Source organism: Phascolarctos cinereus, unplaced genomic scaffold (genome assembly GCF_003287225.1).
Source record: "Phascolarctos cinereus isolate Bilbo 61053 unplaced genomic scaffold, phaCin_HiC Scaffold_5;HRSCAF=322, whole genome shotgun sequence".
Taxonomy (NCBI): domain Eukaryota; kingdom Metazoa; phylum Chordata; class Mammalia; order Diprotodontia; family Phascolarctidae; genus Phascolarctos; species Phascolarctos cinereus.
The window spans coordinates 386,505,564-386,531,365 of NW_027555958.1; the positions used below are offsets into that span (position 1 = coordinate 386,505,564).

Consider the following 25,802-nt stretch of genomic DNA (forward strand, 5'->3'; position numbering starts at 1 on the left):
TAAATGATTGTTTACTTGGTTTCAATTAAATTTTCTACACAGATATTTTAATGCCAAAATAGTAATAAAAAGAAATTTGGTGAGTATAGCAGTGGTGAATGAGGCAATATGATGTAATGGAAAAGCACTTGGATTTAGTACTGAAAGACCTTGTTTCAATTCCTTGCATTTCCACTGTGTAACCCACTTCTGCAGTCATCAATTTCCATCTGTAAAATGAAACATCTCTTAATTTTAATGCTTTCCTTCTGTTAATTGTTTCCTATTTATCCTGTATATAACTTGTTTGTATATATTTATTTCTTTGTTGTCTCTTCCATTAAATTGTGAGTTCCTGGAGGACAGGGATTGTGTTTTACCACTTATTTTTTGTATCTCCATTTGTATCTCCGCAGTGCCTGGCCACATATTAGGTACTTAATAAATGTTTATTGATTTATTATTGACTGATTGAAAATGTTTAGAGTAAAAGATCTCCCAGTTCTCTCTCAGCTGTAAATTCTCTAATTATAGCACTGTATATTTTTTCATTGAATTCTATGAACTCTTTCAGTACCAGGTCATAATTGCTTCTGCTTTAGGATGAATGGACTCTAAAAGTTTATAAAAGAAGTTGAAAAGGCATGAACATTTGTTAATCCATACATTACTGAAGTCTTCCTCCTACCAAGAAGATCCAATTAGACCAAAAAGAAAAAAGGCTTTTTTAAGCAAATTAATTCCAATTGCAACCTTTTGGCATTATAAGTCATGAGTCATCTTTATTTTATTAAATGACAAAAATAAGTCAATCATCTTGTGAATGTCAGAATAATTTTGACATAATACCTGTGTGAAGTATAACTGCTCATTTTCCAAAGCAGGATTATTAAATATGGCAAAGTTTCAGGAAAAAAAATTATTTCAAAAACAAATTTTAAAATATGAAAAGCAAAACAGCTGACACTGTGTAGAAGGCTATATATGTATTATATGTATATTATATGCATATGTGTGTGTATTTATATATATTTTATATATATATATATAAATGTAAACTGCTGGAGAGCTAAAGAAAATTACAGTGGACAATGATAGCATATAGCTTAGGGTAAGAGCACAGTTGACAATATTGTTTTGTCAGACTTTAACATGTCACATCAAAAATAGTGGCATGATTTTTAAAAATACATATGTTCTTCCTACAAATTTTCTTTTAGATACTGACCTCAGCACAAAGGAGCACTAAACTATTACTATTCTGTTCTCTGAAAAAGAAATGTAGAAATAACTTCAAATCTATTTTTGTATGCTGCTGATGGGAGCCCATTCAGCATGAAAAATTATATGGCGAGAAGAATACCTTTGGCTCTGTGCTTAACATTGGAGTGGGGTAGAAAATATGTATTAGAAAAATACATAAGAAAATACAAGGTATCATTCTATTAGGGTTTCTTGTGATTATTTTATAGTTTTCATGTGAATTTAGATAGCTTCATTAGGCTACATACTAAGCTTCCTGTCTCTTTTGTGTCTCTCCATCCTAACAGTCATAAGTCAATAACTTTTGCAGGTCTATTTGGAAGCAGAGTAAGATATATTTATGGTCAGATTATGAGGGCCTTATTCACTCTTTTTTTTTTCATTTTAAAAATACCCTCTCCCTCCCCTTTGTTTACTGCTTATAATTTTTCATCAAATTCGAAGTATAACCAGAGTCAACTATTGTCTTGATTAACTTATTAAAAAATAAAATCATTGTTATTTGATACTCATTAGTCTTTAAATGAAATAAATTTAAATAAAATGCAGATTTAAATAAAATGCAGGACAAAAACTATCATATGACCAGCATTTTTTTTAAACATTCAAATGCATCAACTCTTTTGCTCTAATAAAATCTTTTAAAAGACATTTTGTACCTTTTGAAATATAGCTTAATCCTTTTTTTGAAAGCTCTGAAATGAGAGCTAGTATATATGCAACTCCATGGCCTAAATGACTCAAGCTCTAAACTTTTATCTGAATCTGTGGAGCTTGGATATAAATTGAAAAGACCACAGCTATGGGGAGAAGAACTGTACCGTAAAGGCCTTTCTGCATAGATTATGAACATCATAACTCAATAATTTTTTTCAAAACTGTGGTTATAATTGGACCCAATGGGGGTCTCTTTCTTTGATCAGATCACAGTAACTGTGACTTTACACTGGAAAATGTCACTACTGTGAAGGTTTATCACCTGTAGAGCCAGTCTTTTCTCTGATGCTGTGTTCCTTTCTCATTAGCATTATTCAAAGTTTAGTTGTTAATTAGGTTGACACTTCAACTACAGTCATCATCTACAACAGCAGTCATGACTTGCTTGCATAAAAAAACTCAAAAAAATATTTTTCTTTATATATATATACACATGTATATGTGTATATATATATGTACATATATACATGTATATATGTATACATATATATATATATATATAATTCAAAAGAAAGGAATGAAACTATTTTGGCTATAGGATGGTTTATGAGGGGAAGAATACACCTACCTTATTTAAAAAACAAACAAACTTGATTTTGTGCTTTTTTCCCCTATCAATTTAAAAATAATTGAACTACTTTAATTATTTCTCTGGGAGGTAATGATGAGTAATAGAATATGAATGTACATATTTTCCAAGTGGACAGACCTAAATTTCCATGCTTTCTAAGTATTTTAACATTGCACAATTTGAAAAAAAGAGGATGGAATGAGTTGGAGGGTGAATAAACCTATCTCCTCTCATATTTCATTTTTTATTAGGTTTAGGTCAGGAATTTTACTTAAAGTATCATGTCAAGTGAGGGCTATATGTATCATAAATATCTTCTAAAATATGTAAAACTTGAATTTTGAATCATCAAGCCAAATAAGATTAATAAACCTCAGAAATCAGGCAAAAAATTAAGTGTTGTTTTGTCTTATAAGAGGCACTTTGGAAATAAAAGCATGAGAAATGCCATAAAGACAATTATATTGAAAACTTCCCATTCATCTTAAGTAACAGATAATGGTTGACCAAATGCATGGGTAGAAATTATACATGCTAATGAGGCATTAAAAAAAACTTAAAATCAAGTAAATGGTAAATAAACCTTGGGGGCCCTTAACAAATAACCTTACGTACATAAATGAAAGATCCCCAACTGGCTTCATCTCAAACAAGCAGGCACATGTTATGATTGCTAAAATCTTTCTGAAAAGTGGCTCACAAGCAGTTTACTATAAAATAATTAAAGATTATTTATGTCAAGAGGCCTTGGGAAAAAAAAAAGAGAGCATAAACCAATTTACATTAGCACTTTACCATCATCTCCTGCTTTCCTTTCAATTAACGAACCAGCAGGTGCTCTCTACAGTTAAAAAGATAAGCTATCAAAGAGGAGGATGATTTTTTGGCTGACCTGCAGACACTGTGGTTTGCCTGCTGATTGGGTTCATACCTTGCTGTACCAATTTCTGAGGTGTTAATTTAACTGTTCCTCTCTGTTACACAGGTCTCGGCCTTGAAAAATAAACTGAAGAAGCAGTCTACAGCTACGGGTGATGGAGTAGCTAGAGCCTTTCTTAGGGCTCAGGCTGCTTTGTTTGGATCCTACAGAGATGCATTGAGATACAAACCTGTAAGCATTTCTCCCTTTTTTCAATTTGTTTGAAATGGGGAGAAGTATGTACCCCATTCACACCTGAAAAAAGATTTGGGGATGGGGGTGTTTTTAAGTGTTATTTTTTAGAGAAAGATCATTTTTCACTCCCTTTCTATTATTTATTTGGGTCCTAAAATTAATACATTTTTATGAATGTTAAGCAGTTTCTCAGTACTTCATTATTTACCCTTAAATTAGTATTTCTCTTCATTTCCATTATTGTAGCCTTCATTATTCCTAAAAATGCGACCGAGAACTGATTCATGAGTTGTATTAAGGTATTTTAAGGTACTTACCGATCCTCATTAAAATGGAGAAATGAAAGTAAATAACAATTGGACTTAAAAGATTATTTATTTCTAGAAGTATAATAGGTGAAAATAGTAGGAAAAACATTTTCTGTCAAATATTGTAAAGTGAAATCTTTCATGTTAGTGATCTTCTTGTCCTCTCCAATACATTATAATATTCAAGAGTGTATTATTCTTAGTTTATTTTATGTCTAATTTGTGTCTTTTTTAAAATTACAGATTATAAATAGCCATAACATTTTGTCTTTTTTTTAGTGGATAGAGAATGAAATATATTGCATCTTACTTCTTTTACCTGGATAGAGAGTATCAAGTTATTGTAATCTAATGATATTCTGTGATTAGGTGAAAAAGTTAGCATTATATTATGTATTATATATTTTACAATAGAACATGCATATCCCTTAGTAACAGTTTAATAAGTATTGTGGAGTTGAGTTTAGCTTGCATTAATTAAAACAATATTTAGCATGTGCAGAGGAGAGTAAGTGGCCAAACACAATAAACTACTTTTAGTTTAGTCAAGTTGTAAGGTTGCATTTATGCTTTCAGAGAAGTACAGAGTTGTCCTTTTGTTCTCTTCATTTGTAGTGATTGATTTAAACTGTTAAACTTCCTTAGAGTTAATGGTAATAGCCTATATTGTCATCTATTCTTTTATCAATTTTCTGGTTTTTGGCACCGGTAATTTTTGTTTAAATAAATCAGATTGAACTTATCTCAGTTTTGTGTCCTATCTTACTTTTATTCAGCTCAATCACTACTTCTTCCAGGAGGCCTTTTCTGTTCCCCCTACAAGTGCTAGTACCTTCTCCTCTAAGGGCCACATTCCATCTACTTTGTATGTGTTGTGTATGTGTGTTTTTATATAAAGTCTCTAAAGTGTCAGAACTGTTATTGCTTTTTCTTTGTATCCCCAGTACTTAGCATAATGCCAGTAAAAGCTTAATAAGTGCTTGGCATAGATGTTTATTATTGCTCTAACGAGTCTTTCATACGTATTTGAATGTATTTCATTTTTATGATGTTATTGTGAGTCAATATTCACTACCCAGCACCTCCTCTTTCCCTTCTTGAAGAAAAGGGTATGTATAATCATGAAGCCTACCACATGATATATTGGCATGAAACTTCTGTCTGTAAGCCTTTGGATGCTTTCATTTCTTGCTTCTCAACTGTGTTTTAAAACATACTGTTTTTTACTGTTTTTCTGTTTAACTTTCACTAAAAGCATCAAGTATTAAAAAGTATGTCTTGATTGAGTTTGAAGGGCCATATTTTTCATATAATTTCTGTACTTCTTAATCCCCTCTGTGCTTCAGACTGAAGTCATCTTCACAGTGGTCTTTTTGCAGATAGATATTATGCAAAAAATGATGATGCCAACTCCTTTATTTACCTCTCCAAAGGAGAACCAGTGAGCTATCCCTCTATTTAGTTACAACTTTGGTCTTCTAATTTCATTTACAAAGAGAAAGTTTAGTTTCATAATATTCAGTTCCTCCAATATAATATCTATTTAGTCATGACCAGTAAGCTCATATTTATATTACAAGCAACAGTTAATATTTATAGATGGTCTTAAAAACTGTATGATTATCTGGCCCCTTTGCCACCTTTTTTGCTGCTCTGCCTGTGTCACTACTAAAGTAGAAGAAGGCCTCAGAGGATTGAGTGCCAATGTGTATTTTTCTTTGTTTCAAGAGATTTGACATAGCCAAACACTTCATTACCAAATAACCAGCCTATTTAGTGATTAGCATCTCCCAACTTAATTATTTTGATCCTTGGAGTACAGATGCAATCTGTTCTTTCAATTGTGGTCAAAGCCTTTCCAGAATAGTAGAACATGCCAGAGATTATGCTCTGCTTATGTAGCCTTTTCTGTGTGAGTGAAGGATGTAACAATGAAAAAGGAATAGTCCCTGCCCTCAAGGATCTTAAAATCTGTCATGGAAAATGAAATGTTCATAACTGTCACATGATAACATGCGTGAAGTACAATATCAAAGGTATAGATAAAGTGCAACAGTATTCAACAGGAATAAAATCACTTTTGGTAAGAAATGACTGGGAAAGGTTTGTGATGGAAGAGATGCCATTTAAATTGAGCCTTCATTGGTGGAGTTTCACTTAACAAAGATATGGGAAGAAGTCATTCTTTGTATATGAAACATAATGAGGAAAGGCATAAAGATTGGGAAGGGTGAATAGTAGAATTTGTGTACAGTGTGTAATCAAGAAGAGGCATAGTGTATGATAAGCTTGGAAAAAAAAGGTTACAAATACATTATGGCAGTTCTTAAATACCAAGTTTAATTTGGTAGGCATTGGAGAGCTTTTGAAGGTTTTTCATTTAACTTGGGGATGGAATAGTATCTGAACTTTAGGAAGACCATTCCAGCAGTTTGGCATCCCAAATCTCTTAACAATTTGATTTCAGCCTACCTTTCCATGCTTATTTCATAAACTCAGCATCCTATCTGTTGCCTTCATACCTGTAAAACCCTCCTTCCTTGTTTCTCTCTTGCAATCTCTAAGCCAGCCTTTAAATAAACAAATCACATACATGCTTAACTCATGGGAAACATCCTATGTGAGACTTCCTCTGATCTCCCAGTCATTAACAATCTGTCCCCATTCAGATAATTTAGTATATCCTTACCCATTGACATGTTCTTTCCACTCAGTTTAATAATCACGCTTGGAGGCAGGAATTTTTTTTTGCTTTGTCTTTGCATTCTCCGTGTCTAACACACAGTCTTGCACTCAGTAGACATTTAATAAATGTTGATTGGATGGGATTGGATTGGAAAAGATAGCCTGGGGGTTGTAAGAATAGCAGAAGTACTTAGTGTAGTCTGGATGACCAGTAAGAGGGTCTTAGGAACAGGTAGGAATTCATTGTAACTAAATTTTAAGTAATAATCTTTTCTCTTTTCCCTAAATTGTTTCATCTGAATTTTAAATAGATTTTGCTTAAGAGTCAGTGTGTATTGTTTTATGTCAAAATGAGTTCATATAAATAAATTACTTTAAAAGGTACATGTAATTTCCTTCTGAGTATACTAACCCATTAAAAGAGGAAAATTCTAATGTAATTATTGTAAAAACAATTAGTGTCTTGTTAAGGTATTAGTTTATTTGTCCCAAGAATAAAGTTTCTGCTCCTTAACATAAAACCTCTATTGAATTTTGATTAAATAGGCTTTGAAAGTAGGTTTTTTAAAAGTAGCTTATAGATTGATATTAAAGGAATTATTATATTGATGTGTTACTATTTGCCTTTCTAAAACATTTCAATTTATTATTTATTGTTTACTTTTTTCTTTTTAAATTTTGAGTTTCAAATTCTCTCCCTCTCTTCCACCCCTTCCCACATCCACTGAGAAGGCAAGCAATATGTTGTCTATTATACATGTGAAATCCTGCAGCACATATTTCCATATTAGCTATATTTCCAAAAAAAATAGTTAAGAGAACTAAGGAAACTGAGAAAATTATACTTCAGTTTGCAGAGTTCTTCAGTTCTCTCTCTGGAGGTGGATAGCATTTTTTAATATATCCTCTGGAATTGTCTTGGATCATTGTAGCCAAGTCTTTCATGGTTGATTGTTCTTACTGTGCATCAATTCATATAGTTGTTGCCAAGTTTTTCTGAAACCACCCCCCTGCATTGTCATTTCTTATAGCATAGTAGTACTCCATCACAATCACACAACTATTTAGCTGTTCCCCAACTGATGAACATCTCCTTGATTTCCAATTCTTTACTCCTGAAAAAAGGAACTTCCATAAATATTTTTGTGCATATAGGTCCTTTTCCTTTTTCTTTGATCTTTTTTGGGATATAGACCTAATAGTAGTATTGCTGGGTCATAGGGTATGCATAGCATTATAGCCTTTTCAACATAATTCTGAATTGCTCTACAGAATAGTTGGACTAGTATACTTCTCTAAGTAGTTCATTAGTGTACCTATTTTTCCCTCATCCCCTCCCTGTTTTTTAAATAAGGAAAATGTTCATACAGATTTCCTTTAAATTATTGCAACTCTACCTTTCATTCATTTTAATTAAGATTCACAGGTGAAGTTAAAATTATTAAATTGTTGAACTTTAGATCCTGAAGGGAACTTAGAAATCATGTAGTTCAACTCCTTTATTTTATAGTTTAATAAAATAGATTCCAAAGAGACAAAAATGACTTTCCCAAGGTTATAGCATGATTTAAGTGATTTTGGAGTACCTTTATTTTGAATAGGCCAGCCTTTAAATAAACAAACCACATACATACCACTATTGCAACTGTACTTTTAACCTGAGAAAGAATTTAGGGTTATCCATCAACCCTATTTATTTCAGGCACATAGAAACAGACCCAAAGAGTTCCAAAAACTTGACCTGGCTCAAACAGATCATTAGAAGTAAATGTGAGAGTAAAAGAATTAGGGTCTTATAATAATTCTGATTTTTCCTATTCTGAAACTCTTTCCACTGCACCATATCATGATGGCATTTGAATAGTCATTTCAAAATCCTGCTGAAAGACTTACCAAAAGCATACAATAGAAAGAATTCTTATCAGTTTTTAAATACCTTACTCTTGCCTGTACTCTCTCCAGACTTCCCCTTCTCCTCCTTTGCTGCATTGCTTCCTCAGGAAACCTCTGCCCTTGAGCTCTCCTTTCCTGTTTGTGATTACCTCTTCATGACCACCATTTTGGAAGGGATACCAGCTATGTTTCACCTTACCTTTGAGGTCTTTTCTCAGATTTGAGCAAAGTTCTCTTCTGGTTCCACTTCTGAGAATTCTCAGACCCAGCTTTGAGGTCTCTTCTTACGCATTTAAAGATATGATCCTGACCAATTCTGCTTATATAGAGTACAGTCTCTTGTGTGAAATATTCATCTCTATCTCATGAGAAAACAGAATTCACATTTCTACCAGTCAAATCACAGCTAGGCCACAAACATTTGTCCATAATCACTAATTCTAGGTATCAGTATTTCTAAAACTCAAAGGCCTCATATCAGTCAAATTAGAAGCTGTCATTTTTACTCAGTCATTTTTATACTTTGTTTTTTTTTTCTCTCTGGGTTCCCTTCTCAATGTCTTTCTCACAACTGTCCTTTTTTCTGTCCCTTTCATTAATAAAATTGTCCATGGAAGAAAGGGTTACCATATTATTAAAAAAAAAGAGCATATGAAGTAATAAAAGACTAATAATTATATCAGGATTTTCTTGTCTTTCCTGAAAATATTATTATATTCACATATTTTTTCTTAGTGATTTAACCAGCCAAAATTTTATCCACTTATAGAATAGTAAGGGGTAGATGTTTAGGAAGGAAATGGAGTCTATTAGTTACAGATTGTGGAACAGTGGCTGTGATAGATTTTGTGTATGTATATACTCATATGCATATAATGTGCATAATAATAGTAACTTTTAGTCCTATTGATTGGATCATAGGATCAGAAAATTTAGAGTTAGAGGGGGTGGGATTATCCCAGGGGTGAGGACCCCTGAATCCCACCCTCTCCTTCCCTACCCCTGCCACCCCGTGTGGAAATCAGACAGTTACGTTTTTAAAAATATCTGTCAGTTTCGGAAACTTTTTAGACAGGCTGTCAGATTTTGAACAGCTTCTGTTACACTTAACATTTTAATAATGTATCTAGAAAGACCATAAAAATAAACTAGTTGTATTATTTTTCATTGTTAATGTAATTTTTACTGCTAATTTCTTTTCTGTTAAATCTAATTTCTTCCAGGTTTTGTCTTTTGACCTATTCTAACTTAATAAACTGACATCTGAAAAATATATTTGTGGCAGGGTGAATATCATTTTTTTGAATAATAAGTTTTTCCTGTCTATAATAACTCTTCAGAATGCTATAAAAACAAACTGCATGGAAACCAAAAGAAAGCTAGGATGGCAGAATACTATCTAGTAAAAACATTGCTAGTCATGAACTGGGAGATGACTCTCAGCAAATGACTTTATTCATGAAAGTATGAAGTTAGGTCCTTAGCTAAAAGAATGGGGGAAGGATTACTTTCTGAGGTTTGAAGAATGGATTAATCAGTAAGCATTTATTATGAACCCATAGTTCCAAGCACTGTTATACCTGTCATATATACAAATAACAAATAAAAATGAAATAATCTCTTTTCTTAAGGAGCTGTTTTCTAATGGAGAAACAATGAGTACATATATAATTACATATGTAACAAGTATGTATATATGTATATATATATATACACATATATATGTGTGTATATATGTGTATATGTATATATATATATACACATATATATGTGTGTATATATGTGTATATATATATAATAAATTTTAGAAAAATAAATACAAATATATAGGGCATCTAAGAGTGTGAGGCCTAGAGTCAGAAAGACTCTTTTTTCTGAGTTCAGACATGGCCTCAGATGATTACTAGCCATGTTACCCTGGGCATATCTGTATGTTGATATTCCTTTAGATAGTAGATTTCATTTCTTATCCCTTTTCTCCCTTCCTTAACAATCTCATCTACCTGAGGCAACAACAATTACTTCCACACAGTGATCTCCCAGACCAGCATTTCATAGTGATTACAGTACTATACTTGTGGTCAGGAAGACCTGGGTTCAAATCATTCATCTAACGTTGGCTTTGTGACAGTGGACACTGAATTACTCTCATTTGTAAAAACTGAGATGATAATAAAACCTTCCTCATAGAGTTGTTGTGGGCATCAAATGAGATAAAGTATGGCACTTTACAAACTTAAAGCGCCATTGGAATGTCTATTATAATTTCTCTGGTATTGACTTTTATCCCAAGCTCCACTTTCATATTTTCTACCAAAATGGTAGACATCTCTGCCCAGCTATCCCAACATCATCACAAATTCAAGAATCCAGAACAAAGTCATCATCATTGCATTCAAACTAATTTCTTACTTACCCTTTTCTGCAGCCTTTCTTCTTATCAGCTATGCCAGAAATCTTTTGAATTCTCTTTACTTCCTGTTGTCCCTAACAGTCCATCTTATCAGTTCTACCTCCAAAATATCTTATATAAATCCTTTCCTAGTGGTCAGACCCTTATTAAGTTGTTCTGTTCACAATCATGTATTAAGAACTTACTATGTGTCATGTGCTATACTAAGAGTGGGGAATACAGATACCAACAAAAAGAGCAGTAGTACTTGCCCTCAAGGAACATAGATTCTAATGGTGAACATGAAAGAAAGGTGAAAAGTGGGGTTAGGAGTGGTGGTAGAAGGTATCCAGTACAGGAAGCAAGAGGAGTATAGATTGCAACCTGGTGAGGAATGAAGAAATAGCTAATCTAGGCACCCTCTTTACCAGGAGATTCCAAGAACCAATCATGGGGAGGGACCAGAGGGGCTAAGGATACTTGGGAGGTATGAATTCCTATACTAAGGTAATCTTCCAGCCTGAAGTTTTCTGGGACATGGTGAAGAAATTTGGAGTACAACCTAATGAGAATTATCTCAGCGAATCAATTGCAGTAGACTCCTAAAGGGGTCAATCAGTAGACATTTATTAAGTGCCTATTATGTGCCAAGCACTATATTAAATGTTGGGATACAAAAAGAGGCAAAAGACAATCTTAGCCCTCAAGGAGCTCACATTCTAATGGGAGAGACAACAAGCAAACAAATATGCGTAAATTATATACAAGATAAATAGGAAAAAATTAAAAGAGAGAAGGCACTAGAATTGAGGGGGTGGTAAAGATTTCTTATAGAAAATGGAATTTTAGTTGGAACTTAAAGGTAACTATGGAAGCTAATAAGTGGAGATGAGAAGGGAGAACAGTCCAGACATAGGGGACAGCCAGAGAAAGTACCTGGAGCCAAGAGATGGAGTGTGTCCAGTTAATGTATCAGTCAAGAAGCCAATATTACTAGATTGAAAAGTATGTGGCAAAGAGTCAAGTGTGATAAGACTGGAAAAGTAGAAGGGGGTCTAGGTTAAGTTGGGCTTTAAAGTCCAAAGAGAGGACTTTGTATTTGATCCTGGAGGGGATAGGGAGCCACTGGAGTTTATTGAATCAAAGTTGGGTTGGAAGTGAGAGGTGACATGATTGGACCTACTTTTTAGGAAAGTCACTTTAGTGACTGAATGGAGGATGGGGAGAGACTTAAAGCAGGAAGACTGACTGGCAGGCTATTTCAGTAACTCAGGTATGAGGTGATGAGGGCCTGTATCAATTTGTCAATGTCGTAGGAGAGAAGGGGGTATATATGAGAGATGTTGCAAAGGTGAAACTGACAAGTCTTAGTAATGGATTGGGATGAGAGAGAGTGAGGAGTAAAGGATGACTCCTAGATTGTGAGCCTGAGAGACTGAGAGGATGGTGTTGCCCTGTACGGTAATAGAGAAAGTAGGAAGGGGTGGTGCTTTGGGGGTTTTGGACATGTTTAATTTGAAATATCTATTGTACATCCATTTTTAGATACCTGAAAGATAGTTGAGAGATGTAAGATTGTAGGTTCACAGATAGGTTGAGGCAGGATAGGTAGATTTGAGAATCATCAGTATAGAGATGGGAATTAAATCCATGGAGTCAATGAGATCACCAAGTGAAATAGTGCCCAGGAGAGAATGAAGAGAGTGAGAGGAAAGAAAGTGAAAGTGTCATTTGTTGTAGATGGGCTTTTCAAGTTTAGCTACAAAAGGTAGAAGACATATTGGGTGATAGTGGGTATGTAAGAATTAAGTGAGAGTTTTTTGAGGATGAGGGAGACATGTTCATGTTTGTAGGCAATAAGAAATGAGCCAGTAGACAAGGAGAGATTGCAAATAAGTGATAGAGTAAGGATTACAGAAGGGGCAGTCTGTTGGAGGAGACAGGGATAGAATGGGATTGCTTAAGCAGGTAGAGGGATTAGTCTTGTGAAGGAGTACCTTACAGTCATCATGTGAGACATGAGTGAAGGAGGAGATAGTGGTGGAAGGCATCTGAACAATAGGAGATAAGGAAGAGGAGAGAAGAGCAAAGTCACTGACAGTGGCCTCAATTTTTTCCTGTGAAATATGAGGGAAGAGTCTCAGTTTAGAGGGTAAGGGAAGGGGGAGGTTTGAGAAAGGATGAAAAGGTTTAGAAGAGCTGGTGTAGAGAGTGAAATAGTGAGTTGAGAAGGCAAGTATAGAAGGATTTTCTAGCAAGAGTGAGGACCCAGTATTACTGAATGGTATTTTTATAAATACCAAATAATAATCAAGGCCACTATGTCCTGGCACTAATCAGCCTGGCTTTCCACTATTTCTTCATATGTATCTTACTTTGTATCAAACTCACTCTCCTTCTAAATAACCTCCTGGCCTAAGGAGTTTGAATTTAGTCTTTGTATATTCCACAGCTCCTTAAATAGTACTTTTTAAATTTTTCTAAATATAACTCTGATTTAATATATTTGCATTTTCCTATTTACACTGAAATGTGGGTTGTCAGTGCAACTCATTAATTATTGTTTTACTTTTCCCCAGTATTATTTTTAAATCTACTATCTGTCTTTATAAGTGTTAGATGGTCAAGGGTCTACTTAGGGAAGAAGTCTACAGATAGTGAGGGATCTGCCAGTGTCAGAATTATATGATGAGTTTTGAAGTACATGAATGGTAAGCAATGATAGACTCAGATAAAATTTGCACAGTTTGTATTTGCCACTGAAGCTATGCTGATTTGGTAGACTACTAGTTCTGCTATAAAGCAAATGTAAAAAAAAAAGAATAATTGGTAGATTAATGGAGTAAAATGTGAAGGCAGATGTAGGGAACAAATGTCTACTTAGAATTGCATTTGTAATCATGAAGAAGAGATAAGACTTTCAAGTGAAGAGCCAATTCATAAAAAAATTAAGTTTATGATAAGCACATTAGGTAAATTATTACTCAGAATACTAAATAATCAGAATTTTATAGTTAGTGAAAAAATGTAAATGTTGTAATGAAATTGACATCTATTGTGTATTTGCCAATCTGCATGTTTTATTATTAATTTTGAACATTATTTTTTTTAAATTTAATTTCAAATTTTCACCCTCCTTCCTGCTCCTACCTACTGAGGAGGCAAGCAAAAATGACAGCAATTACACTTGTGAAATCATACAAAACATATATCTGTATTAGCCATGATGTGCATTTTTTAAATCTAACCAATAAGCCTGTGAAGCCTTTATTAATTTTGTTATTTGGGAGTATCAAGGATTGAGTGCTTCCCTTACTTAGGCCTGGTTCAATTTCATTGTGAGGGAAACTGCAATTAAGCATCACTATTTACTTATCAGGTGTCCTAACTTGTCTGTATTTAATTAAAAGTATATTGTACTTAGCAGATCCTGTTGGGAAGAACCATATTTCTTAATTAATAACAATCATTTCTCTTATAAGATCTGAACAATATGTCGCTCTCATTGTCCTATAAGCTCCATGAAAGGAGGCCCATATATCCCAAAGAACCCATTTGTGTGTGTGTGTGTGTGTGTGTGTGTGTGTGTGTGTGTGTGTGTGTGAGAGAGAGAGAGAGAGAGAGAGAACACATATAAGTATGCATATATGTGTGTGGCTATAGATGTAGACATTTATATATATTAAATACCCCGTAATTTCATGATTATTTGATGATGCCTTTACAATCTCTGTCTAAATTTAGGGTGAACCCATCACTTTTTGTGAGAATAGTTTTGTAAAGCATCGTTCCAGCTTGATGAAGCAATTTTTGGAAACTGCAGTGAACCTTCAACTTTTCAAGCAGGTAAGTGCAGACAACTTTAATTTACTTCTGTAATGTATGGTTATCACTATGACACTTTTTTATTATTTTGGAGCTATGTTTAAACCCTGCTAAGCTTGGATCTTTTCTAGGGATAACTAACCTGTTTCTTTTATTGACAGAGGAGATGTTCCCCCTCCCCCTCAGTTTCATAATGCTCTAGCCATTTTTTTTACAGTCTTAAAAGTAAACTCCAGTTGTGAAATATGTACCATCTAATCTCTAAACTCTTCTCCTCCCACCACCACCACCACACCACCACACCACCACACCACCAATTGCTCTGCTGTCATACCTGGGGTCACTGACAAGTTCATTAACTTGCCCTGGGTCAGAGTCTAAGGCAAGATTTTTACCTAGGTCTTTAAAAGTCAGCTATAAATCTACCACCCCATGTTCCCTCTCCAGGTACCCTCTGCAAATTTTGTATGCTAAGAATTACTGCTATGAAAAACTTCATGTTAGGAAGAGTCAAAACAGAGAAAGGAAAATAATAGACCAATTTCTCTAATGAATATAGATGCAAAAATTTTAAACAAAATATTAGCAAATAGATTACAGCAACTTATCACCAAAAAAATACACTATGACCAGGTAGGATTTATACCAGGAATGCAAGGTTGATTCAATATTAGGAAAACTATCAGCATAATTGAGCATATCAACACCAAAAACAACAGAAACCACATGATCATCTCAATAGATGCAGAAAAAACTTTTGACAAAATACAACACCCATTCCTATTAAAAGCACTAGAAAGCATAGGTATAAATGGAGTCTTCCTTAAGATAATAAATAGCATCTATCTAAAACCTTCAGCAAGCCTTATATGTAATGGAAAGAGGTTAGAAGCATTTCCAATAAGATCGGGGTGAAACAAGATTGTCCATTATCACCACTGTTATTCAATATTGTACTGGAAACGTTAGTTTTAGCAATAACAAAAGAAAAAAAATTGAAGGTATTAGAATGGGCAAAGAAGAAACAAAGGTATCACTCTTTGCAGATGACATGATGATATACTTAGAGAATCCTAGAGAATCAAGTAAAAAACTACTTGAAATAATAAACAACTTTAGCAAAGTTTCAGGCTATAAAATAAACCCACAGAAATCATTAGCATTTCTACATATTACCAACAAAGTCCAACAGCAAGAGATAGAAAGAGAAATCCCATTTAAACTTACTGTAGACATTATAAAATATTTAGGAGTCTACCTCCCAAAAGAAACCCAGGAACTCTATGAACAGAATTACAAAACACTTTTCACACAAATAAAATCAGATCTAAATAACTGGAAAAACATCAGTTGCTCATGGCTAGGCCTAGCTAATATAATAAAAATGACAATCCTACCTAAGCTAATTTTCTTATTCAGTGCCATACCAATCAAACTACCAAAAAATTATTTTATAGAGTTAGAAAAAATAATAACAACATTCATCTGGAAGAACAAAAGATCTGGAATATCAAAGGAATTAATGAAAAGAAATGCAGGGAAAGGTGGCCTAGCAATTGCAGATCTTAAATTGTATTATAAAACAGCAATCATCAAAAGTGCTTGGTACTGGCTAGGAAATAGAGTGATGGATCAGTGGAATAGGGTAAATATTCAAGACACAGTAGTCAATGACTATAGTAATCTATTATTTGATAAATGCAAAGACCCCAGCTTCTGGGATAAGAACCCAATTCTTTGAAAAAAAACTGCTGGGAAGACTGGAAAAGAGTATGGCAGAAACTAGGCATAGACCCACATCTCACACCATATACTGAAATAAAGTCAAAATGGGTTCATGACTTAGATATAAAGGCTGATACTATAAGCAAACTGGGAGAACAAGGAATAGTTTACCTATCAGATCTATGGAGAACAGAAGTATTCATGACCAAACAGGAGATAAAGAACATTATGAAAAGCAAAATGGATAATTTTGATTACATTAAATTGAAAAGTTTTTGCACAAACAAAGCCAATGCAACTAAGATTAGAAGGAAGGTAGAAAATTGGGAAAGAATTTTTACACCAGTCTCTCTGATAAGGGCCTCATTTCTAAAATATATAGAGAATTAAGACAAATTTATAAGAATATAAGCCATTCCCCAATTGATAAGTGGTCCAAGGATATGAACATACAGTTCTCAGATGAAGAAATTAAAGCCATCTATAGTCATATGAAAAAATGCTCTAAATCATTATTGATTAGAGAAATGCAAATCAAAATGACTCTGAGGTACCACATCATACCTATCAGAATGGCCAACATGACAAAACAGGAAAATGATAAATGTTGGAGAAGATGCAGGAAAATTGGAACACTAATGCATTGTTGGTGGAGTTGTGAAATGATCCAATCATTTTGGAGAACAATTTGGAACTATGCCCAAAGGGCTACAAAAATGTGCATAGCCTTTGATCCAGCAATAGCACTTCTAGGGCTATATCCCAAAGAGATCATACAGATGGAAAGGGACCCACATGTACAAAAATATTCATAGCAGCTCTTTTTGTGGTGGCAAAGAATTGGAAATTGAGAGGATGCCCATCAATTGGGAAATGGCTGAGCAAACTGTGGTAGAAGAATGTAATGGAATGCTATTATGCTATAAGAAATGATGAACAGGTTGACTTCAGAAAAACCTGGAAGACTTATATGGTCTGATGCTGAGTGTATCTAAAGAGCCTTATATTGGGTCAGGATAGTATGATAGAGGAACTCAGTCAGTAAACATTTATTTAGTGCCCGCTCAGTGTCGGGCACTTTGCTAAGCCATGGGGATACAGAGAAAGGTAAAATGCAGTTACTGCTTTCAAGTTGCTCCCAGTCTAAGGGAGGATACAGTGTGCTAACAACTATGTGCAAACAAGCTATATGGTTAGTTGTTGTCCTTCATTCTCAAAGAAGACCAAAATGACATCACTGTTAGAGTCAAGTTACAATGTGCCCAACTGTGGCTAATCAGACCAAATGAGCTTGGAATGCTCTACCACAGGTCAGGCACAAATATTCCATGTGAACATTTGGGGTGGATTCTCTAAATTTGTGCATCTTGTGTTTCTTTTGGGCTAGTTCAATTCTGCTTTGCTCATAGAGCACAGCACCTTCTTTGATGAGGGTGTGCCATGCTGGGCAGTCCTATGCCAGTGTCTCCCATGTCTCACAGTCAATTTCAGAGTTCTTCAGAGAGGCCTTGAGAGTGTCCTTGTATCACTTCTTCTGACCACCTTGCAAGTGCTTGCCCTGAGTGAGTTCTCCATAAAATAGTCTTTTAGACTAGTGTATATTTGGCATTTGAACAACATGACTAGCCCATCAGAGTTGCCTTCTCTGCAGTAGAGTTTGAATGCTTGGCAGTTTAGTTCAAGAAAGGACCTCAGTGTCTGGCACCTTATCCTGCCAGGTGATCTTCAGAATCTTCCTAAGACAATTAAAATGGAAGTGATTCAGTTTCCTAGCATGGCACTAGTGTACTGTTTAGGTTACATAGGCATACAACAATGAGGTCAGCACAATACCTCTGTAGACCTTCAGTTTGGTAGTCAGTCTAAATATCTCTTCTCTCAAACACTTTCCTTTGGAGCCTCCCAAACACTGAACTAGCTCTGACAGTCATGTGTTAACCGCATTATCAATGTGTACATCCCTGGAAAGTATACTACCAAGGTAAATGAACTTACTCCACAGTATCCAATTGCTATAACTGATGGTTCCATGTATGGATAATGTGGTGCTGGCTGGTAGAGCAGCTGTAGTTTTTTGGTGTTAATTGGTATTCATTGTTAGGCCAAAATTAGCACAACCAGCAGAGAATTGATTTGTTCTTTGTTGCATCTCTTCTTCAGAGGCTGCATTGAGAGCCCAGTTATCCATGAATAAAAAATCATGCACCAACTCTGCCTCTCCTTTATTTGTGGCTTGTAGCCTTTTCAAGTTAAATAATTTACAATAAGTGCAATAGCTGACCTTGATGCCATGTCCATCCTCACTCAAGGCACCTAATAGCATTACTGAAAACATCCTGCTGAAAAATGGGAGCAAGAACACAGCCTTATTTCACTCCACTAGTGACTGGGAAAGCTCATGAGCACCATCCATTATCCAGAACCTGGGCAGGCATGCCATTATGAAATTGATGTAAAATACTAATGAACTTCTCCAGGCAACCAAATTTTGACATATTCATTATAAAAGGCTAGATCAACAAACGTTGTGCACAGACCTCTCTGTTCTGCTCCTGGCATTTCTTCTGGAGTTGTTGAGCAACAAACACCATATGGACAATTCCTCAGCCCTTTCTGAAGCCACAGTGGCTCTCAGGTAGATGACCATCTTCCATTTGAAGGATCAGCCTATTAAGGAACACCCAGGCAAGAATCTTGCCAGCAATGGCTAAGAGAGAAATCTCCTTCCCCCCTTCACTCTTGTGATTGTCATAGGACAATCTATTTCTTTTATCTTTATAGAGATGGACAACAAAGGAGACCTTAAAGTCCTGGGGGATAATCTCCTCCTGCCATATAACCTAGAAAATTTCGGTCAGCTTTTTTATGAGCAATGGATCTCACATTGTGCAAATCTCAACTGGAATAGAATCAGTAAGTACCAGGTGCTTTGCCACAGGAGAGGAGCTTAATGGAATTCAGAACCTTTTCTTCAGTTGGAAACTTGGCTAGAGAGGGATTGACTTCAACGTGGGGTTAACAGTCAGTGGCTTCAGCATTGCTTGTTGATGGTCTGTTGAGAACACTATGGAAGTGTTCAGCCCATCTTTTCAGGATCATGTCCTTAGCACTAATCAACCTGCCCACATTAGCACTGAGTAGTTGAGATCCACCATAGGTCTTTGGCCCATAAATAGCCTTCAGGGCATCATAAAAGCACTTTGGATTGTTACTATCTGCATAAAACTAAATTTTATCTGCCTTCTTACTGAGCCTAGAATCCTGCATCTCTCTAAGCTTCACTTGTACTTTACTTTTGATGGAGTTAAATGCTACCTTCTTAGAGATGGTGAAACCTGTGTAATTCTTGCTTTGCATTTAGCATCTTCTGATGCTAACCTGGTGTTGATGTTTGAGAATGTTCTAACCTAGATGAGTAAGTGCAGTGCTATATACCATCTCTGTAAGCTGCCCACTCCTTTTCTGCTCCACTGTTGCCAAATGTGTGTTGGTTCAGCTTTTCTTCCAAGTTAGCAACAAGCCATTCAGCTCCAAGAAGTGCTCTAATCTGTTGATATTAAGTCTTCTGTTAGTCATCTTGCTTTGAGACCACTGTTTTTGTTGAATGTGAATATTTAGCTTGGAGAGGATAAGTCTGTGATCAATCCAGCATTCTCTACCACATATGGCCTTTGTCACTCTCACATCCTGTCTCCTTTCCTTAAAATAACACAGCATATTAAGTGCCAGTGTTTATTATGAGGGTGCATCCACGAAATTTTATTGCATTTAGGTAAACAGAGACAGTGTTAGTAATAAGAACAAGGCTTCAGTAGTAAGTGACCCTTGCTGTTTCCAACTCCATTCCTCCCAAGAACTCCCTGCCATGTCTGGTAGTGTGTCCCCACTCTTGCATTAAAGTCACCCAGAGTCATAAACTTGACCTCTTTTGGCTTATTGATGTTGAGGGTCTCCAGATCTTTACAAAATTTTTCTTTGATCTTATCAGGGTGTGTCATGATGGGAGCATAGGCACCAATGATGGTAGCATGGTGCTTTCCTGCAAATGGCAATTGCCTTATCATGAGTCTGTCTTTCACTTCTTTGGTAGGCATATAAGCTTGTTGGCTAGATTAGTTTTGATTGCAAAACCTAATCCAGTTTCATGACACTCCCCTTCACTGCAGCCACACTAGAAAAACATGTATCCAGCTCCTACTTAGTAAGCTGACCTTTATTTGCCAGCCTTGTTTCACTCAGGGCTGCTATTTGTATGTGATATCTGATGAGTTCTCTCACAGCAAGAGCTGTCCGTATTTCAGGTCTACTGGATTTTATGTTGTCCATAAGTGGCACATATTCCATGTACTGATGGTGAGGGGAATCATCTTTGCAGAAATTTTTATGAATTTTTTTGTTTCAACTACAGAGTGGGATTCCCTGTCTGCTGTGGTAAACAGGCCTGGGTTGGGTAAGCAGACAATTTTTAGGGCACCTTTTCTAGCCCCTTCCTGACACTAGGAGGTGAGCAGTATGGTCCTTAAAAGGCTGCTCAGACACTCAGGGGGCTGCCAAATCCAAGTTCTGCTTCCAATGAGAAGATGACCCTCTGGCCTGGGCCGCCTTTCTGCAGGGTTTTAACTACAGCTACCAGTATATCCACAACAGCTACTTAATCACTTGCCTCTCACTGCAGGACTTTTGAAATAGATTAAGATGGTAAAATGGTATGGGTGATGTCCTTTGATTCATGCACAAATTGGATTTAAATGAGGAAAAATTATAAGAAGTTGTTGGTCTCACTTTCTCTTCCGGAGTCATTATAGTGCAATGGCAGTTAAAAGTCAAGGTAGTTGGTGATGGCTTGAGATATAGAAGATGACTTTGGAGTCTTTGATGTCTAACCAAGTGCTAAGTGCTCCACGCATCTGCTTCAGCTGCCTTCATGGCTGTTGTAACAAGTTGTTCTTATCCACCCATTCTACCAGAGGAAGTCTTCACATGCTTGGGGGAGATGCCTCCCTACTTCACCAAAGGGTTTGAGACCCCTCAGTTACCCTAAGCTTGGTTTAGCCTATCTGCTAAACAGTTTATTAGAGTGTGGCTGCTGCACATGCTACAGCTTCTCGGAGCCACAGGTAGATCAGGTAGACACCAAAAGTGGAGAGCAACCCTGAAAAGGGCTCAGCAGCTCTCACACCAGAGGTACTAGTCTTCCCTAAACACACCTACACCCCAATAAATAAATAGTAGATAAATTGAATATGCCCAATATAATGAAGGGTACTAAATGATTTTTCTTTACAATTCTAAGTTTCTATAATTCTGTAAATAACATCATTGATGTAATCAAGTCTCACTACTAACTGTTGACTTTTAAAAATCACTGAAAATTTTTATTGAAAAATAAAAAAAAACTTTATGAAGGGGTTTCAGGTCATGCAGGTATGGTAAACTCAACTTAAGCAAAACAGAGAAATAAAATGAGCACAATTTAGATGGATGGTAGTTCATTTAGATAGGTTATTTTCATAATAGTAATAATAGATTTACATTGAATCCCAAGAATACTTCTTTAGATCCATAAATTCTAGGATATAATGCATTATATAATATGCTGTCCATTTCTCAACTTAGCCCTGTTAGCATAACAGAAAAGAATAATAACTGTGCATGTTTGTTGATTTAAAAGTACAGGGTGTCCATATCAAATTTAATTTCTTTTTCTCATTAGATTGCAGTGCTTAGCACAGTGGCTGGCACATTTTTGTTGTTGAGTCATTTTTCAGTCATATCTGACTCTTTGCTACCTAAGAAGTGCTTAATACTGCTTACTAACTGACAAATTACATAAAGACAAGTTTTCTTAGGATTTACTATTTATCTTCAAGTACCAAATAAAAAAGGAGCAGCTAGGTGATTCAGTGGATAGAGTATTGGACCTGGAGTCAGGAAGATTCTTCTTTTTGAGTTCAAATCTGGCCTCTGGGCAGCTGGCTTAACCCTGTTTGCCTCAGTTTCCTCCTCTGTAAAATGAGCTGGAATTCCAGTATCTTTCCCAAGAAAATCCCCAAAATGGGCTCATGAAGAGTCAGACATAACTGAACAACAGCCAAATGTAAAAGGTGCAACATAGGCAAAGTGGATGAGAGAGCCAGCTCTGAAGTAACAAAGACCTGAGTTCCTTTTTAACAATCTCTTTGAATATATCACTTAAAATCTCAATGCCCTGGTGAAGTTCTCTACCAGGCAGTCAATCAGCAAGTCTTTATAAGTATTTAATATGTGTCATGCTCTGTGCCAAGTTTGGGGGATACAAGGGAATAAAAGAAAATAGTTCAGACTCAGGCAGCCTACATTCTCATGAGAGAGAGAGAGAGAGGGCATGTATATAAATAGGCATATAGAAGATGCATAGACAGATACAAAGTACTTAGAGAAGAAGGCAGGTAGGTGAGGGGTAGCAAGGATAGGAACAGTCTTTAGAAGGTAGCATTTGAGTTGTCTTGAAGCCATGAATTCTAAGAGATTCAAGTAAAGAGGGGAAGCATTAAAGGCATGGAATGTCATGTCTGAGGAATGACAACTAGTATAGTATAGTTGGACTATTGAAGTGTGGAAGAGTAAAGCATAAAAAGGTTAGAAAGATAGGTAGAGGCTAAGCTGTGAAGAACTTTCAGTGCCAATTAAAGAAGTTTATATTTTTTCCAAGAAGTAATTAGGAAGTTTGTCGAGTGTGCATTTTGGATCGGGGGTTTTATAGTCAGTCCAATGCTTTAGGGCAATCCTTTTGGCAGCTATGCAGAGGATGAACTGTAGTAAGAACAGATTTGAGCCAGGGAGGTGATTTGGAAGGCTCTTGCCATAGTCCAGGGAAAACATGATGAGGGCCTTTTGGAGTAGGCTTTTGTGAGTAAAGTAGGGAATATATACAAGAAATGTTATGGAAATAGAAATAACAAGATTTGGCAAGTGAGGAGTTGAGGTTAACACCTAGGTTGTATTTGGGTGATGTGGAAATATGGTGGCATCCTGCAGAGAATTAGTGAAATCCAAAAGGAGAGGCAGATAAAGAGTTTTGTTTGGATATGCTGAATTTGAGATGCCTATGGCATGTTCAGTTCAAAATATCTAATAATGATATGGAACTGGAGCTTAGGAGAGAGACCAGTATATAGACCTGGAAATTAACTAAAGGGAGATAATTGAACATTTAGGAGTTAATGATATCCCCAAACAGTGGAAGTATAGAGAGGAAAAGATAAGAGAGCCTAGGATAGAGCCTTGGGATATGCCCAGAGTTACTGGACATTAAATAGATGAAGTTTCATCAAAAGAGACCAAGAAGAAGAGACTAGGAAAAAACTATCAGAGAGGTAGAAGGAACAATAAAAGCAGCATCACAAAGGCCCAGAGAAGAGAGTCAGTCTAGGAGAGAAGTTGGTCAACAGTGTCAAAAGTTACAGAAAGGTCAAGAAGATTCAGGATTTGGAAAAGACCATTTAGTTTAAAAATTAAGATATCATTGGGGAGTCATGTGACCCACAAGCTGGAAGTATAGACATTTTCTCCAATCTTAACTAACTCTTGAAAATGACCTAAAACAAGACTTGAGCCAGAGGTAGAGCAATTTCTAGTCTCCATAGTCTAATACACCAAGAAGCCTAACTGTTTAACAGCCTTATGAATTATCAGGCAAGAACACTAATCCCATATACTCTCACTCATCACTCTCCACTTAAACCTTCATGCTGTAGAAAGAACCATACAACCTGAGTCTGGGATGAATTCAGCAGTTTTCCACAACACTGCTATGGTCACTGACAGCACTCACTGTCCCTTATCTCAACCCACCATTCTGTGGCAAACAGAAGCAGACTACAACTCTGCCTTCCTGCTTGCAAACGAGACTATGGTATAGGATGGTGGGAGCACACTGTGCCTGGGGAGGTGGTGTTAACCACAGAACTACATATCAAAAGGAATTCAGATGTATACATGACATTGCATCAGGCCTAAAGAAAAAGAGGTTAGCATAGAGTTGGTACAAGTCCTGTCTCCCCAAAATTCACTTGGGACAGAGACTGTACCTTGGCAAAAGTAAATCCCCAGCTCAAGAGAAGCCTGAGACCATTTTGAGGTCTAGGAAGTTAGTAAACATTTATTAAGTGTGCAGTTAAAGATTTCACTGAGGTTTTGAGTCTGAGAGACTGAGAAGTTGGGGCAGAGAGTGGAGGGTGGGTTCAGGAAAAGAGATAATGTTTGGTTTTTGAGATGATGAGTTTAAGATGCCTACTGGACATCCAGTTTGAGATGTCTGAAAGGCAGTTGGAGAAATGAGATTGGAAGCCAACAGAAGGGTTGGGGAAGTATAGATTGACTTGAGATTCATCAGCATAAAGATAATAATTTTAATAGAATTTTATTTTTTTTCCAATTACATGTAAAGATAGCTTTCAACTTTCATTTTTATAAGTTTTTGAGTCCTAATTTTTCTCCACCCCCTCTACCCCTCCCCAAGATAGCAAGCAACCTGATATAGGTTGTACATGTACAGTTGCATTTCCACATTAGTCATGTAAAAGAAGAAACAAAACAAAAGGAGAAAATTATAAAGGAAAACAAAGGCAAAAAACAAAAGTGAAAATACTATGCTTCTGTCTTCATTCAATAGTTCTTTCTTTGGATATGGATAGCATTTTTCATCCTGAGTCTTTTGGAATTGTCTTGGATCATTGTAGTGCTGAGAAGAGCTAAGTCTATCATAGTTGATCATCACAGAGTGTTTCTGTTACTGTATACAGTGTTCTTCTGATGCTGCTCAGTTCACTTTACATCAGTTCATGTAAGACTTTCCACATTTTTCTGAAATCTACCTGCTAATCATTTCTTATAGCACAATTGTATTCCATTACATTCATATACCCCAACTTTCTCAGCCATTCCCTAATTGATGGGCATTTCCTCAATTTCTATTTCTTTGCCACTACAATAAAAGCTGTTATGAATATTTTTGAACATATAGGTACTTCCACCTTTCTTATGATCTCTTTGGGATATAGACCTGGTAGTGGTGTCACTTGATCAAAGGGTATGCACAGTTTGGTTGTCCTTTGGGCAAAGTTCCAAATTGCTCTCTACAATGATTGGATCAGTTCACACCTCCACCAACAATTGGTATCCCAGTTTCCTGCATCTCTAGCATTTTTAATTTTCCTTTTCTGCCATATTAGCCCATCTGATAGGTGTGAGATGGTACCTCAGAGTTGTTTTAATTTGTATTTCTCTAATCAATAGTGGTTTAGAGCATTTTTTATATGACTATAGATAGCTTTAATTTCTTCATCTGAA

The 25,802-nt window shown here is 35.8% G+C and overlaps 1 protein-coding gene across 1 annotated transcript in view; it reads left to right on the forward strand.

Moving 5' to 3' along the window:
• Window positions 1-25,802, forward strand: part of DENND1B (DENN domain containing 1B) — a 378,678-nt gene that overhangs the window by 287,309 nt on the left and 65,567 nt on the right. The window contains 2 exon segments of the mRNA XM_020971720.2: window positions 3,516-3,641; window positions 14,667-14,768. Of these exon segments, the coding sequence (XP_020827379.1) occupies window positions 3,516-3,641; window positions 14,667-14,768 (228 nt within the window).